Raw genomic sequence first — 16,093 nt, 5'->3', positions numbered from 1 at the left:
TGTGATGTTTAGTGCAGTCCTTGCATGGGATTTTGTACACTATGTTGGTTTTGCTCACGGCAGCAGACAGCAACTGACAACCGGAAGTGGCAGATTCAAACCACTATAAATGCGGGAGGAATCAGCACAGAAGCGCTTCACAGGAGGTTCCCAAGCACTGAGGATGTCACCCTAGAAAGGAGACGAAACGTTTGCAACAAAAACTCCCAGCTTGGCGAACAGAACCGCAACAACGAGGACCCGAGCTACAAATCTTCGCACAAACTTTGACCAAAGCAAATCTCGGACAAACGCAGGCTCTTGGCAAGCACCCCGACGGAGGTCAGGAACATCAGCGAGCCAACAGCATGATTCTGAGGCAGAGAGTATCCAGGAGAATTCTGACGACCAAGTCCAGCGCCAAAGAGCCAGCCGATAAACACTGGCTTCGATCCCAAAACATCGGGATGTTGACGACCAACTTACACAAGCTGAAGAGCTCTTGTGCGTGAGGAATGATCCGGAGACGCTCGCCTCAGAATTGGACTAGTAGACAGTATTACCGACCTACTAATGAATAGTAGGAAAAGGTAGGACAAACACAAGAGGCCCCAAAAGATAGGGCCAAGAAAGACAAAAGGCCCGGGAGAAACACCAGAACTAAAAAACGGTGGGCAGCACGTAAGGCGCTGTTTCGAGCAACACAACAGCTTTACAAATCCAACCGGCTCGCGAGATCATGGGGGCGCTGACCTCACCCGCTTGTCCTCTAACAAAGGAGGAACTGGAGACGTGTTTCTGTGAGAAACTGTCAGCACCAAATAATAAATCAAACATAAACAAGTATGCCCCATACACTGGCAAAGTCGATGATGGGGCCTCGATGAAACGGCCATCAAGGGAATAGACGAGAACAGTGCCACCGGAGCAGACGGCCTGAAAATACAGGACATATGAACACTCCATGAGCAGGAGGAAACCCGTCTACCCCGCCTCTTCTCCTTATGGCTAAAGTCAAGCACGATCCCGGATTCACTGAAAATGAGCCGAACAGTTCTGATTCCTCAGTGCGAGGACAAGGAATGCTTGAAAAGCATTGATAACTGGCGACCAATAACCATCGGTCCAATGCTGCTCTGGCTGTTCACGAAAATAATGGCTAAACGCCTAAGTGAGACAGTCGAGATAAACCCCAGCAAAGTACAATCGGAAGGACCTCGCAGTTGTCTTTGTTGATCTAGCAAAAGCGTTCGACTTGGTTGGGCACAAACTAGTGATCAAATCTTTACAAAGTGTGAAACTACCTAAAGTCTTAGTAAGTCTCATCGCAGACCTATACATTGGCAACACTACAGTGGTGGAAGGGAATGGAAACTTAACCACCCCAATAACTATTGAGAGGGGTGTAAAACAAGGCGACCCACTTTCACCAATGTTATTTTAACATCGCTTTGGATCCGTTGGTGTGCTCCCTGAAGAGAGCCAACTCAGGGGTCTCCATGCCCCTGGACAAAAGAGTCCACTGTTCAACTTTGGCCTTCGCGGACCACATCGCCCTTCTTAGCGACTCTCTCACCGGTATGGCTAGGAACCTAAAGCTGCTACAGGCTTACTGTAACCATACAGGCCTCAGTATTAATACAGCGAAGACGAAGGGATTCCATTTCACTTTCAAAAGGAAAACCTTTGTGTACAATCACCTCGCCACTGGAAGCTGCGGGACGAATCCATAGCCTATATACCCCCAGGCGAGACAGCGAAATACCTGGGTGCCTGGATCGATCCATGGGCAGGTGTGGTGAAAGGGGAGTGGGCGGAGAAGCTTAAGTCCTGGATTAAAGGAATACAGGCAGCAACTCTCTGACCACGACAAAGGCTGGAGATCTTTAAGATATGTGTCATCCCCGATTGTACTTCCACCTGATCCTGACAGAAGCGTCACAGGCTACTCTCATAAAACTGGACCAATTAATACACAACGCCACCAAAGAATTCCTACACCTACCACCTCATACCACAGATGGAGCACTATACGCTAGCAGCAGGAATGGCGGTCTACGCATCCCAAAACTGGAGGTGCAAATCCCATCAGTGATCGTTTGCGAACGTGAGGCACGAGACATGTCCAGTGATGTAGTCATTCAAGCCGCCTTTCAGTATAAAGTAGAGAGCAACACAGATAGTTGCAGGACTGCACGAGCTCAAGGAAATTGAAAATTTCCAACCCAGTAGCCGCAGCAGCGGTGAAGGGGAAATTGACCCGATGATTGCCATCCAAGGCATCATGCCTGCACTCCGAGAGGCAAACACAGGACGACTGAAACCTCCAAATAGATATGTGGACTGGAGAGCGCGGGAATTCGAAAAATGGCAAAAGCTGGAATGTCAAGGGGCAGGCATCCAGTACTTTAGAGATGACAAGATCTCTTTGTGGGCGGCACGATGGCACAGTGGTTAGCACTGCTGCCTCTCAGCGCCAGAGACCCGGGTTCAATTCCTGACTCAGGCGACTGACTGTGCAAACTCCACACAGCCATTCTCCCCGTTTCTGCGTGGGTTTCCTCCGGATGCTCCAGTTTCCTCCCACAGTCCAAAGGTGTGCAGGTTAGGTGAATTGGCCATGCTAAATTGCCCGTAGTGTTAGGTAAATGTAGGGGAATGAGTGGGTTGTGCTTCAGCGGGTCGGTGTGGACTTGTTGGGCCGAAGGGTCTGTTTCCACACTAAGTAATCTAATCTAATTCTTGGACAAAAGCCGGAGTACAGCAAAAATCCTTTAGATTCATTAACAGCTGTTCTTGTGGTGTAACCTGTACCCGACAAGAACCACATTATCCAGAGGACGGCCAAACCGAAAAAAAACTATGCCGAAGGTGTGCGATGGCAAACGAGACCATATCACACATCTCAGGAAGCTGCCCATTCGTTAAAAATGCGTGAATAAAACGCTATAACAAGATCGCCGAACAGTTGCAGAAGCAAGTCAGTAAGTATGGCTGGACAACACATGTGGAACCAAGGTTGTGTGCCAAAGACGGTTCCCTATGGAAGCCAGATCTCATATTTAGAAAAGACCAGAAGATTGCAGTTTTGGGTGTCACAGTTTGATATGAGAATGATAGTAAAGCATTCGAAACAGTGTGGCGAGAGAAACAAGAGAAGTATAAACACCCGAGTGCCGAGATCATGGAACTGACGGGAGGCGTGGAGCCCAAATACTTTGGCTTCGTGATGGGCGCACGAGGCAAGTGGCCGGTTATGAACAACAGCCTCATGAAGTTCCTTGGCATTGAAAGATATGATACGTTCACCCAAAAGACATCTAAACTCACACTGTTGCTGACACTGGAACTCTTGCAACTCTTCAGTGACAAGTGAGTAAATGACAAGGACCGGTCGAACCTCACAAAATCCAGAAAATCCTACAGCATCAACAGCGTTAGTAGGTCCCCGCGATAATGATGATAACAACCAGCCTCATATAACACCAGTATCATCTGGTCCTTCGGTCTGTGGTGATGCTAGAGAGTAGACAAACATTGAGCGATGTAAAGACTCGGAAAAGGCACTCCCTGGAGTGTTCCAAAATAGACCAGGGAGCCATTCTTCGGCTGTGGGTAAAGTGTTGGAAAGGATTAAAAGAACTAGGAATAATTTGATTAGGGATAGCCAACATGGTTTTGTGAAGGGTAGGTAGTGTCTCACAAACCTTAGAGTTCTTTGAGAAGGTGACTAAACAGGTGGATGTGGTGTATATGGATTTCAGTAAGACATTTGACAAGGTTCCCTATGGTAGGCTATTGCAGAAAGTATGGGGGCATGAGATTGAGGGCGATTTAGTGGTTTGGATCAGAGATTGCCTCACTGAAAGAAGACAGAGGGTGGTGGTTGATGGGAAATGTTCATCCTGGAGTTTAGTTTCTTGTGTGCTACAAGGATCTATTTTGGGGCCACTGCTGTTTGTCATTTTTATAAATGACCTGGTTGAGCATGTAGAAGGATGGCTTAGTGTATATGTGGATGCCACTAAGGTTGGTGGAGTTGAGGATTGTGCTGAAGGATGGTGCAGGTTACAGAGGGACGTAGATGAGCTGCAGAGCTGGGCTGAGAGGTGGCAAATGGAATTTAATGTGGAAAAGTGAGAGGTGAATCACTTTGGAAAAAGTAACAGTATGGGGCTAATGGTAAAATTCTTGGTAGTGTGGATGAGCAGAGAGGTCTTGTTATCCATGTGCATCGATCCCTGAAAGTTGTTACCCAGGTTGACAGGGTTGTTGCAAATGTCTGTAGTGTGTTAGAATTTTTTTGGTAGAGGGATGAGTTTCTGAGCTATGAGGTCATGTTGTATCTGTCAAAAACTCTGGTGTGGCTGCACTTGGAGTATTACGTACAGTTGTGATTGCTGCATTAACCGGAAGGATGCGAAAGCATCAGAAAGGATGTAGAGGAGATTTACCAGGATGTTGCCTGGTACGGAGGGAAGGTCTTTTGATAGGCTGAGGGACTTAGTGCTGTTTTTGTTAGAAGATTGAGAGATGACTTAATAAGGACGTAAAGACAATTAGAGGGTTACATAGGGTGGACAGTGAGAGCCTATTTCCTCAGATGATGATGGCTAGCACGAAGGGGCATAGCTTCAAATTGAGGGATGATGGATATAGGACAGATGTCAGAGGTAGTTTCGTTACTCAGTAGTAAGGGCATGGAGAATACTGCCCGCACAGTAGTAGACCGCCAACTTTAAAGGTATTTAAATGGTCATTGAATAAACATATGGATGATAATGGCATAGTGTAAGTTTGGGCTTTGGATTGGTTCCACAGGTCGGTGCAACATTGAGGGTTGAAAGTCCTGTACTGTGTTTTTATGTTTATCCAAATTATACTGCATCTGATTTGTCCACTCACCCAATGTGTCCAGATCATGCTGAAGGATCTCTGCATCCCTGTCGCAGTTCACCCTCCCACCCAAATTGGTATCATGTGCAAACTTTGAGATGCTACATTGTTCCCTCATCCAAATTATTAATATACATTGTACACTGATCTCTGTGGCATTCCATTAGTTTCTGCCTGCCAATTTGAAAATGACCCATTAATTCCTACTTTGTTTCCTCCCTGCCAACTGGTTTTCTATCCATCTCCATACACTTTCTATGATCCCATGAGCTTTAATCTTGCATGATAATCTCTCACGCAGGAATCTTTGTCTTAGAATCTGGAGTAGTCACTATTTTAGCATTAAAATGCCTTTTTCAACTGCTGTGATTTTTGAGGTGTGCGGAATTGATGTGTAGCATGTTTTGGGATGATGTCGAGGGCACTTGTGTTGAAGGCTGTATCGTTGAGGAGGTGCTCTAAGCACTCTGGTTGACTGCCTCTCAGTCTTTAAAAAGACTGTTTTGGTTCAATGGAGTTAGTCCTTGAGTATGTGGCCTATAGATGCCTTTTTTATGTTGAAGAAACTCTACTGTTCGTGGTTGTCAGCAAGGTGTTGAGTCTCCTGTTCTCTATTTCCATAGTCTTTAGGTCACTAGTCCTTTGCTGCATCTCAGCCTTCAGTTCTCTGTAGGCTTGTTTCCTCTCACTCTCTAGCTTTGGCACAGCCATTTTAGAAATGCTTTGCATTTGTGTTTGGGAGAACCTGGATCTCCTTATTATTGTTGAACCAGTCTTAGTGTTTTCTGGTTGACAGGTTGCGTGTCTATGTGGGAGCTGGCTCTGGTGACTTTTCGGGTGGACCAGACATTGTCAGCACTCTGCAGCCCTGGCACATTGGTCATCACCAGGTTAGGTCTGAGGTACCACCTGAGTAGCTCAGTCTTCCCAGGGTCTTTGTACAGTGGTTTTCCTGCCTCAGGAGAATTGGTGTTGGGCCAGCTGAAAGACAGTATGGCCTATGATACCGACAGAGTCTCTGCTGAATATGGTAAAGAGACTCTTGGTGCAAAGCCGTGACCTTTTTGTCTCTGTCAAGATGAATAACATCATGCTAGTGATCTCAGAGCCATGATTGTAGCCATCTTCAAGCAGGGAGAGCAATCCAATTGTGGAAATGAGATTTCCTATCATCTGTAATGGGAAAGGCCTCCTTGGCCACTATCCGGCAGTGCTCCGTGCAGCTGCCACCTGTCACCAGGCGCAATGGATATGATAGGCAGTGTGCAGCAAATCCAAGAAAATGGCTCTCTCGCGGCCTCATACCTGCCCTTTGATTCTGTCTGAGGGTTTGTGGAACATCCTCAAGTTTATAATTCATCACCATTCTCTACCTGCTTCACGACAAGCAAGTCATGACCCTTGTCAGTGGATCCATCACCAACCCAGTTTGAGCAGGAACTGGGGTCAAACAGGGTTGCTTCATCACACCAGCGTTCTTCTCAATTATGTTTGCTACAACATTCCACCCCATCCCCATGATCCGCCCCAACGGAGTGGAAGAAAACTGCAGGACAAGGAGGAAACTGTTCAGCCTTTGTCTCCAGACCAACCCAACGTCTGTTATTGAGCTGTAGTATGCAGACGATGCCTACCTGTGTGCACGACTATAAGCCATTGTCAGTGCATTCACGGACACACCTGAGAGAGTGGGCCTCCGATTAAACAACTAGAAAACAGGTTCTCTACCGAGCTGCACATACCACACAACACTGCCCTCGGGCTATCAGAATCCATGGTGAGCCTCTGGTAACATGGGTCATTTCCTGAAGCATGGAAGCCTCTTCTCAATGCTTGACAATGTGATCCAACATTTAGGAGAAAGCGAGGACTACAGATGCTGGAAATCAGACAGGAGCACTCAGAGATAAATGCAGGGGGAGGAGGTGGTGAGGTAGATGCAGGTGGGGGTTGATGGTCATAGGACAGAGGGGTGGATGGAGCAGATAGGAGGGAAGATGGACAGGTAGGATCCAACATGTACTCTCATACACCAGTGCAGGCTTTGGACAGCAAAGGAACAATGTCTGAGATGTCAAATAAGTACCAGGCTCGTGATCTACAGAGCAACTGTGGTGCTCACCGTCCTGTATGCATGAGGAACATGGATAGCAGACATTTCAAGTGCTTGGAGAATTATCATCAGTGGTGCCTTTACAAAATCTTGTACATCCATTGGCAGGATAGGCATACAATGTTAGCGTAGTCTCCCTGGCTAATACCCTCAGTCCTCCGTTTTCCCCCTTCAGTCAAAACAAAACGAAGGCAGTATAGTTTTACCACCTCCATCTTTTATTCCGGGCCTTGGAGGGGGACAGAGAGAGCGATCGCCCATGTGCACACAGACATGAGTTGATAGGGCTGTAATAAAGCATATGGTGTGTTGGCTTTCATTAGCAGGGGTATTGAGTTTAAGAGCTGCGATGTCATTCAGCTCTATGGAGCCCTGGTTAGACCACACTTGGAATATTGTGTTCAGTTCTGGTCATCTCATTACAGGAAGGATGTGGAGATTTACCAGGATGTTGCCTGAATTGGAGGACATGTCATATGAAGAAAGGATGAGGGAGCTAGGGCTTTTCTCATTGGAGTGAAGAAAGGATGAGAGGAGACTTGATAGAAGTGTACAAGATGATGAGCAACATTGATAGTAGATAACCAGAGACTTTTTCCCAGGGTGGAAATGTTTATCACGAGGAGGCATAATTTTAAGGTGATTAGAGGAAATCTTAGGGGAGATGTCAGAGGTTGGTTCATGGTGAGTATGTGGAGTGCACTGCGAGTAGTGGCAATAGAGTCACATAATTAGGGTCATTTAAGTGACCCTTGCATAGGCATCTGGGTGAGGGCATGTAGGTTAGTTTCTCCTTTAGAGTAGGATAAAATGTGAGCACAACATCGAGGGCTGAAGGGCCTGTACTGTGTACTGTTCTATGTTCTAAAATATGCCACCCACCTGCCTCACCAAACATTAATGACCTTACTCTGGCAGAACCTGCAGCCCCAGGATCAGACTTTTTAACCATCACAGACCCCACCACCCGCTGTTGGAAGCAAGTATTCCTTAAGCCTGGGAGGCTGTCAAAAGAAGAAGAAAGAAGAGTCACTACTTAGAGACTGTTAATAAAGTTTGAAGGAGTATTTAATTGGTTAGACTGTTTGTTATGTATTGTCCAAGGGTGCTGATTAATTATTCAAATATCTATAGGAATTTTATTTTTAAATGAACAATTATCCAAAAACATTTTGTAGAAACATTATCTTTTAATGTGACAGTATTAGTTTAAATGTCTCTTCTATGCCAGTCTATTTCTGACATCTATCCATCCCGTTCCCTTCCCCCATGTCATCAGCTCTGATTTCATACCATCCCAAGTCATGCCCATGTATCTTCATTCCCACCAATCAAAGTAAGCTATTTTTGTGGACACCCTCCTACTTTTTTTTCCCCCACCAACACTTCCCTAGTTGCTACCACCAGAGGGAAACCTTCAGTTTGAGAATACATCTAGGGATGTATTTTGGGACTTCTTTTTGAGAAGAGGACAAAGAGGAAAGGCTTCACTCAAAAAAAAACTCCAGTTACGTTGAAACCATAGGCAATTGGTACAGGATTAAGCCATTCGGCCTTTTGATACTGCTGATCATCCAACTCTACCCTGTTTCTGCTTTTTCCCCATACCCTTTGTTCTCTTTTGCTAAATATGACCATTCAATGTTCTCCATGATAGCAAATTTCAAAAGTTCACCACTCTGCCTGAAGAAATTTCTCCTCACTTCAATCTTAAATAGCCTACCCTGTGATCTGTAGTTCTGAACTCTCTGGTCATGACAAACATCCATTCTGCATTTACCAAATGAGAGGATTTGAGGAGACTTTGTGAAGGGGAAAATGGTGAGAGCTATGTGGACAGAGAGTAAAGTGAAGAGAACCCAAGAAACAGGATCAAGGTTTGGCCAAATGCCGAAGAAACTAGTCTTGCAGCACTTGTGCAGAGATAAACCATTGTTTCTAGTTGTTTAAAGCAGGTGTGAAGTGGATATTCCAGGAGTGATGCAGCTGGCCCAACTCCATTTCAAACAAAACAATTTATTTATGCATGAACAAAAGAGAATGTAGAATAACATGATTTATCTGAAAATGCAATTGGCTGTTGCAACTTGATGGTGCTGTTCCAAATACTTGCTGCATTCCCATAAACACCACCTTGGCAAAGAAAAGGTAAATTCAAACAATTTCTTTCAGGAGAGAAATTGCAGAGAGAGAGATCAGCTTGGGTTTCTTTGGGTCCAGCAGCTTCTCTGGGTTCCCAGTTCAAACCAAACCAAACGCTGAATTGGGAAAAGTGGCCACTTCCCTTTCAATGTAAAAAAAACTTAAGCTTTTTTTTAAAGAGTAGATATTTCAGACACATTGGAACCTCTCCATTATCTCACTTTTTAGATTAGAATCAATCTAAACATCATGGCATAGACAGAGAGCACAGGGGGCTGACACCTTCAACTTATTGTCTAGCTCTCACCATTGTTAACCCAAGAATGCAACTTTTTAATAAAAAGGTTTTGTGATTTACACATGAAAGAAGTGAAGCTATCACTCTCTTCTAACAGATGAAAGGCTTAACAGACAATCAATTTTTCAATGTTTAATTTCAATTACATGACACTAAATTTTTGCTATAAATTCTGTTAGGATTGAGCCCTCCACTATCACCTGATGGAATGTCGCTCCGAAAGCTAGCGTGCTTCCAATTAAACCTGTTGGACTATAATCTGGTGTTGAGAGTTTTAACTGTGTTTACATGGAGAGTCCTTGAAAGTGATCCAGTTTCCTCAGTTAGCTCTGCCTCCAGTCACCACACAGTTGCTTGTAGAAAGTGCAGTGTGGCTAGTTCACAGTTATAAAGTCTCTGGTTTCCTGGAGCCACAATGTGCTGAGGATTAGGAACAAACTGGCTATCTTCAGGCTTGAGCTGATTTTTATTGCAGAGCAAAAAATGTTTCTTCTCCAGATATCTGCTTTCTGCTAATTTATCATGACAATTTTGCAGTCACTTTACTGATACTAACTTTATATTCCAACTTTATATTTAGCTCAAGAGACTGAATGGACCACTCTTATTTGTTCCTATGTTTAAATGTTCTGAATTACATTGAAATTCTCCCAGCTGTTAGTGCCCCTAGAGTATTATCTTGGGCCACCGGTCCCGTGACATTACTGCAGTGCTGCTATCTACTCTCATGAATTGCTTAGTTATACAGACCACCAAGACCCTGATGTATGTTTTTTTTGATTGAGGTGCGCTAATGATCTTTGATAGGGTGGTGGTACTGGTGCCACAGTTGGCCCCTCTATGCCTTCAGAAAGGATAAGACAGCAGTCCAGATTCTACACTGCTGCTTATTGTTATCCAGTGGACTCTTCTGTGTGGATGTTGGGTGAGAAAACCATCCATGCTGCCTCTCTGAAATGAATACAGCAAGTACAGCTGCAATCTGAATCTCTTGTATCATTGTAATCGATTGAATACTTGAACGGGTGTTCTTTACAGGGCTTCTGAAATTATTGCAAGCTCCAGTAAATGAAAAACATGCACCTATGGTTCCTACCGTCACAATATTAAAATTCTGTTACCCAAAACCTACTTTAAGTGGCTTCAGTAATTTTTCCCTGTTTTAAACCTGTAGTTTTTGAAAGTTGTTTTTGTATGAATGGGTGCGAAGTATCTGTGGACCACTGCAGCTCCGTTTCATCTCAACATCAATCTTGTGTCCATCTGTTAACTCAGCAAATGTTGAAGAAGTAGCTATCTCGAACAGAAGTGGCAAACCTGTCCCATCATGGATTTTTAAAATCTAGTGACAGTGGGTAATTAGAGTGCAGCAATTGAGATTGACTTGCAAAGGACAGAGCACTATGGATCCATAATTGACGATATGTATAATCTTTTGATCACTTGAGTGTCTGTTGAGGTGGCTAAAGGAGGGTCAACATTTTTACTTTTATGCAAGGCATCTTTTGCTTAAAAGGAGACAAGGCTGTGAAATTCCTTTCTTGAGGTTCTTACATGCTTGGTGCAACTGCAATAACACCAACTTCTGTGAGCAGCCATGATTTATTTCAGCAAGTACAAGCTTTTGGAGGATCATTTGACACTTCGCAATGCTTGTGGAACGTGTCAAGTGAGGTTCTCTGAATAAGGGAACCGTCCTCCCTTTGTACGGGGTTGTACTGTTGTCCCGTTGCCCCCCCCACATCGAAGCAAAATGCTCAGAGCCACTGTATAGTTTTATCTCCTTCATCTTTGTTTTGGACTCTGGAGGGAAAGAGAACAATCACCCATGTGCACAGAGACATGAATTAATGGTCTTCTGTGGAACAGCAGTTTGTCAATAAACTATATAGTCATTTTACAAGGACGATCATCCAGATAAGGCAACACATATATTGATTGGGTGACCATTACAATCAGTGAGTGTCAGTAGTGAAGATTAAGCCATCTGCTGTTATACAATAAAACTGGCTTCACATAATGAATACTTTTCACCTTGTTAACAGACTTTGCATGCTGAATGCTTCCAATATTAAATGGCTCTACATAATGAATGCTTTTCTCCCTTATTAACTCATTACCTTTGCCTCCAGCAACTTGTTAATTGTAAGTTCTTATCTGAACTGAGTCCTGCTCAGCTGAAGCTCTTGTTTCACAAAACTTTAAACTTAACTCTTTTCCTACCTGCTTATACTGTATACACATTCTCACTGCATCACAGTCGGTCGTGCACGCAAGAAAGAATGCCCTGCCTCTCCCCCATAGTCACATGCCACCCAAAAACAATGGAAAGTGACAACATTATTTCGAGAAACAGTGGGATTAGGTCCTTCCTTAAAATGCTGAGAGATTAGATCCTTTCTTAAAATGCAACATTTACAGGGTAAGATTAGATAGTCACATCCTACCTGCAAGACAGAAAAACACCCTGCCCCGGGACTTTCAATTTTTACGTGTCAGCAGAACAAATTAACCCTTTGATGTCTCAATACTTACAGAATGAGCACTTTGTTGCAAAATAAATGCTGGCCCATTCATCAAGTGAATAAAATAAAGTTGTGCTTTTTGCTCACTTTTATGTCTTCAGCAACTTCCACTCTTGGCTTCCTTCATTTTGGTAGATCCTTGTTATGGAGTGTAGCGTGTGACAACATGAACATAGGAGTTTGGTCAGGAAAGAAGTGGACCTTGAGTGTCAATGTCTCTTCTGAAACAATCCAGTCTGTCTTGGTGGCACTTGAAATTTAACAGAAATTTGCAACTTCAAATTTCTTTCAGGCTTTGGCAGGGATAACCGAGCTGACTGAGAACAGATGAAATCAGTTCATAAAATAACTGTCTTAGTCAAGTTGTTTGGTTTTTAGAAAGCTTACTCATCTCGGTGTAAAAGCAGGAGGTTGGAGTACAGGTTGTCAGTGTAAAGTTAGGAGTTTATTAAATGAGAGAGTTTGGTGAGAAGGGAAGGAGAAGCGAAGCTCCTTTTTCTAGCATTGTCAGCTCTGAGAATGGGAGGTGAAAAGCTGTATGAGAGGGGTCAGTGTCAGTGAGTTTGGCGCGTGAAACTTCTCAACCATGTTCAGAAAAGTTGCTGCCACAGAACTGGGTTATGATTAGTTAGTGAATATTTACTCATTTTTCAAGGGTCAAAGTTTATTAATAATTAAAATCATAAATGACTTTCACTTGTACCAATAAAGTATTGATGGTATTCAAAATTATTGGGTAGAACTTTGTCAGTGATTGAAAGTTGTTGTTGAGCAACAGGTTACAATCACCCAAAGAGTTCCACAAACGACTACTTCCATGGATTGTAAGGAATAAACTAAATGAGCTTCAGGCACAAATTTAAATTGGAAATTATGATACGTTAGTTATTATTGAGACACGGCAGAAGGTTGACAGGGATTGGGGAGTAAATATATCAATTAGTAAAGTTTATAGGACAGACTGGAAAAATGGCAGCTCAATAGTAGCCTTACTGAGTACAATAGTAGCCTTATTGAGTAGAAACAAAATTACTTCAGTGATGTGGGTGTATATAATGAAGACACCCTATAGGTGGAACTGAGGAACAGTAAAAGATCTAAAACTATATAACAGTTTTTGTGGACAGATTCACAGTAGCTTTCTGAAGTGCTATATGATATAAATGCAGAAATTAAGCAATTATGTCACAAAGCTAGAGCAGTATCAATGTGGATTTTAACATTAATATCTATTGGGAGGGGCAGGCAAACACTTATCAGAAAGGTAGTAAATTTCTGGAGTGCATCCAGTATAGTTTCTTGGATGCAACGAGGGAACAAGCAATTTAGGATTTAGAAATCAATCTGGTAAGCCTTTGTTGAACTGCCTCTGAAGCCAGAACTTCCATCTTCAGATGAGATCAAAACTGCAAGTGATATTCTAGATGTGGTTTCACCATAGCCTTTACAAATGCAACAAAGCATCCTGCTGCTACATATTAATTCCTTTGGTATGAATGCTGACATACCATTTTCAGTAATGGATTGAGAACCAGAAGGCACAATTTTGAAGTGTTTTGTCAAAGAAACATATCTTTGCACAGGGTGTACTTGGTGTCTGGTCTGCACTATGTGGAAGTGTGGTGGAAGCAGGCTCGGTTGAGACACTCACGATCATCCATTGTGCACATTCGCAGCACAAAGGCAGGAACATGACACAAGTTAAAAGCTTTTGCTTCTGGGGTTGCGGGATCCTTGACATGAGAGCGAAATAAGGGAAAGGTGTATGTACAGGTAGAATTGTAAAAGACGAAAGATGAGGCAGATATGAACAACTGCTGAAGATGCAATGCTACTTGAGCTTTGTTGAATCTTAGATGGCAAATGGACTGCTTCTGTTTCTACATGTTTTGTGAAGATCACCCATTTTGGATGTGCCTTTGTGTATAGTAGTTGAGGAATAAAATATGAAAACTCAAATTTAAAGGCTCAGAATCAGTGCACCACAGTAATTCTGTGATGAATAGAGGTAGCAGTGTGAACAATCTACAAGATGCACTGCTAGGTTTCCTAGACACTTTAAGCCTGTGAACTCCAATACCACAGATGCATGGGGCCACTGCTGTCTGCAAGTTCCCCTTTGAACAACTCACTGACCTGGTTTGGAAGTACGTTGCCATTTCTTCAGTGTTATTGGGGCAAAGCCTCCCTCCCTATAACAGCATTGTAGGTGTAACTTCAAATAAGCTGCAATGGTTCAAGGTGGCAACTTATCACCACCTCAGGCAGTTGGGATGGGCATTAAATTTGACCTAGCCAGTAATGTCCATGGTCCATTGAATAAATAAAGAAAAAGGCAGCAACTTTTTGTTGCAACTTGACAATCGAATGTTGTAACCTACAGAATTATGGACCAAACCCCTGGAAAGAGGGGTTACATTGGATGGCTGAATGACTTCCTATGCAGTAACTTTTTCTTGTGATCCAGTTAAACTAATTTGTTCATCTTACTCGAGTAGCCAGGGAAGAGAAGAAAAGGGTGGGATTTGGTGGAGGATCAACTGTTGTCACATGTCATAGCTTGGATCTGCTCTCATGCATTCTGGTTTATTTTATTGAACTCCATGCTATGTTCGTGTCTGTCAACAGATTGAAAAAAGACAAAGCTAATGCATTGTAATTCAGTTTTGAGATTATTTGGCCCCATTTATTAGGTAATTAATTATTTGGTCTCGGTCCAGCCACCCCCAATCCCTGCCTTTCATTTTCAATTTTTCTAACCTTAAGAATACTTTTGTTATATTTCTTTCACTGAAGAGGGTTTACACGTAGGAGTTCTGATATTATGCTGATATGCTGTGTATTTCATTTATCTTCTGTTCAAATCCCTTTCTGGTGTAAGCCTGACATCTAAAAGACTTGCACTATTCTGTACAGTTTTCATGGCTGTTGCTGTTTGTAATTAATTGTTGAGGTTTACTTTTGTGTTGGCAAAACAAAAATTTAATAGTTTATAAAATTTGATTGGTTTTTTTCTTCAGTTTGATCATTGTGTTCTATTGCAGGTAGCCGGGCGTATGTTCTCCTGTCACTGAGTCAGCAGGATGGGATTGAACAACACATGGATTTTGACAATCGTTACACCTTGCTGGAATTGTTTGCGGAAACCACTTCTTCGGAAGAACATGGAATTTCATTTGAAGGAATTCACCTCCCTCAGGTATGTGATCCTCTGTGATTTTTCTGCTCCTGAATATTCCAATTAAAGCATTTCTGAAAGAAGTGAATTTGCATTTTGCACTTGCCCAAAATAAAGGATAATATGCCAAGGAAAAGCCAGCTGGTTTAATGTCAGTATGGGGCTGCTCATTACAGCTGCTTTCAAACCACTAAAGCATTTTGGCCACGTAGTCCAATTGTAGTGTCTGAAACTGCTGAAGCTGTGGGAGATGACAGCACCAATTTTATTTCTAAGTGGATAATTTTTTTGACATGATGTGGATTAGAATTAGCCTAAGCAAAGTTGCAAATTACTTTGTGTAACCATTATCCCTCCTGTAGCATTCGCCATAGTTGGCCAGATTGTCCTCATTGACTGCCTATGTAGTGAAGGATAGTGAAATATTGCCTTTGGTTCCATTTACACCAAAAAAATTACAAGAATAGTTTCATTTACTGTGCCATTCACACTTGTTGTGATTCCTCAAAGATCTTTTCTCATTTTGACTTTTTCTTCATCTGCATGCCACTGTCTGGAGCTATCATAGATGGATGCGATGTCAGTGTCCAATGTGCACTGACATGTTCACCACTCTTCAGTGTTGCCAGGCTGTATGCCCATTGTCTAGTCTGGAGTGAGCCCAGTTACTTTGCAATATTGAAAGCATCCTTGCAATGGATTCTATTGCCCCTCTTGTCACTCTTTCAGACTGAAGCAAACTGTTAGAGCCTTAATATGCTTTTACACCCTGATTTGAATTACCAGTTTATTCCTCTCCAATGCAGAGAGCCTTTCTGCTTAAAATGTCTCGAGTTCCCTCAGCCTATCTGGTGCTGAAATCCACACACATATCTTGGTTAGCTGTAAGTTTAAACATTTCCAGGCTTCCCTAGCATGGCTAAATTTTCTGTCCTCTGTAAGCTTCAGCTCAGTTAAAGGTC

At 43.0% G+C, this 16,093-nt stretch overlaps 1 protein-coding gene across 2 annotated transcripts in view; it reads left to right on the top strand.

Moving 5' to 3' along the window:
* The window catches only part of LOC132830459 (cullin-9), a 193,471-nt gene that overhangs the window by 31,196 nt on the left and 146,182 nt on the right, over window positions 1-16,093 (top strand). For both annotated transcript variants that reach the window (XM_060848204.1, XM_060848195.1), the window contains exon 3: window positions 14,998-15,152. In XM_060848204.1, the coding sequence (XP_060704187.1) occupies window positions 14,998-15,152 (155 nt within the window). The remainder of the gene's footprint in view (window positions 1-14,997; window positions 15,153-16,093) is intronic.

Source organism: Hemiscyllium ocellatum, chromosome 3 (assembly GCF_020745735.1).
Source record: "Hemiscyllium ocellatum isolate sHemOce1 chromosome 3, sHemOce1.pat.X.cur, whole genome shotgun sequence".
Lineage (NCBI taxonomy): Eukaryota > Metazoa > Chordata > Chondrichthyes > Orectolobiformes > Hemiscylliidae > Hemiscyllium > Hemiscyllium ocellatum.
The sequence above is the reverse complement of the archived record's forward strand: the minus strand, read 5'-3'. Positions and strand labels throughout refer to the sequence as shown.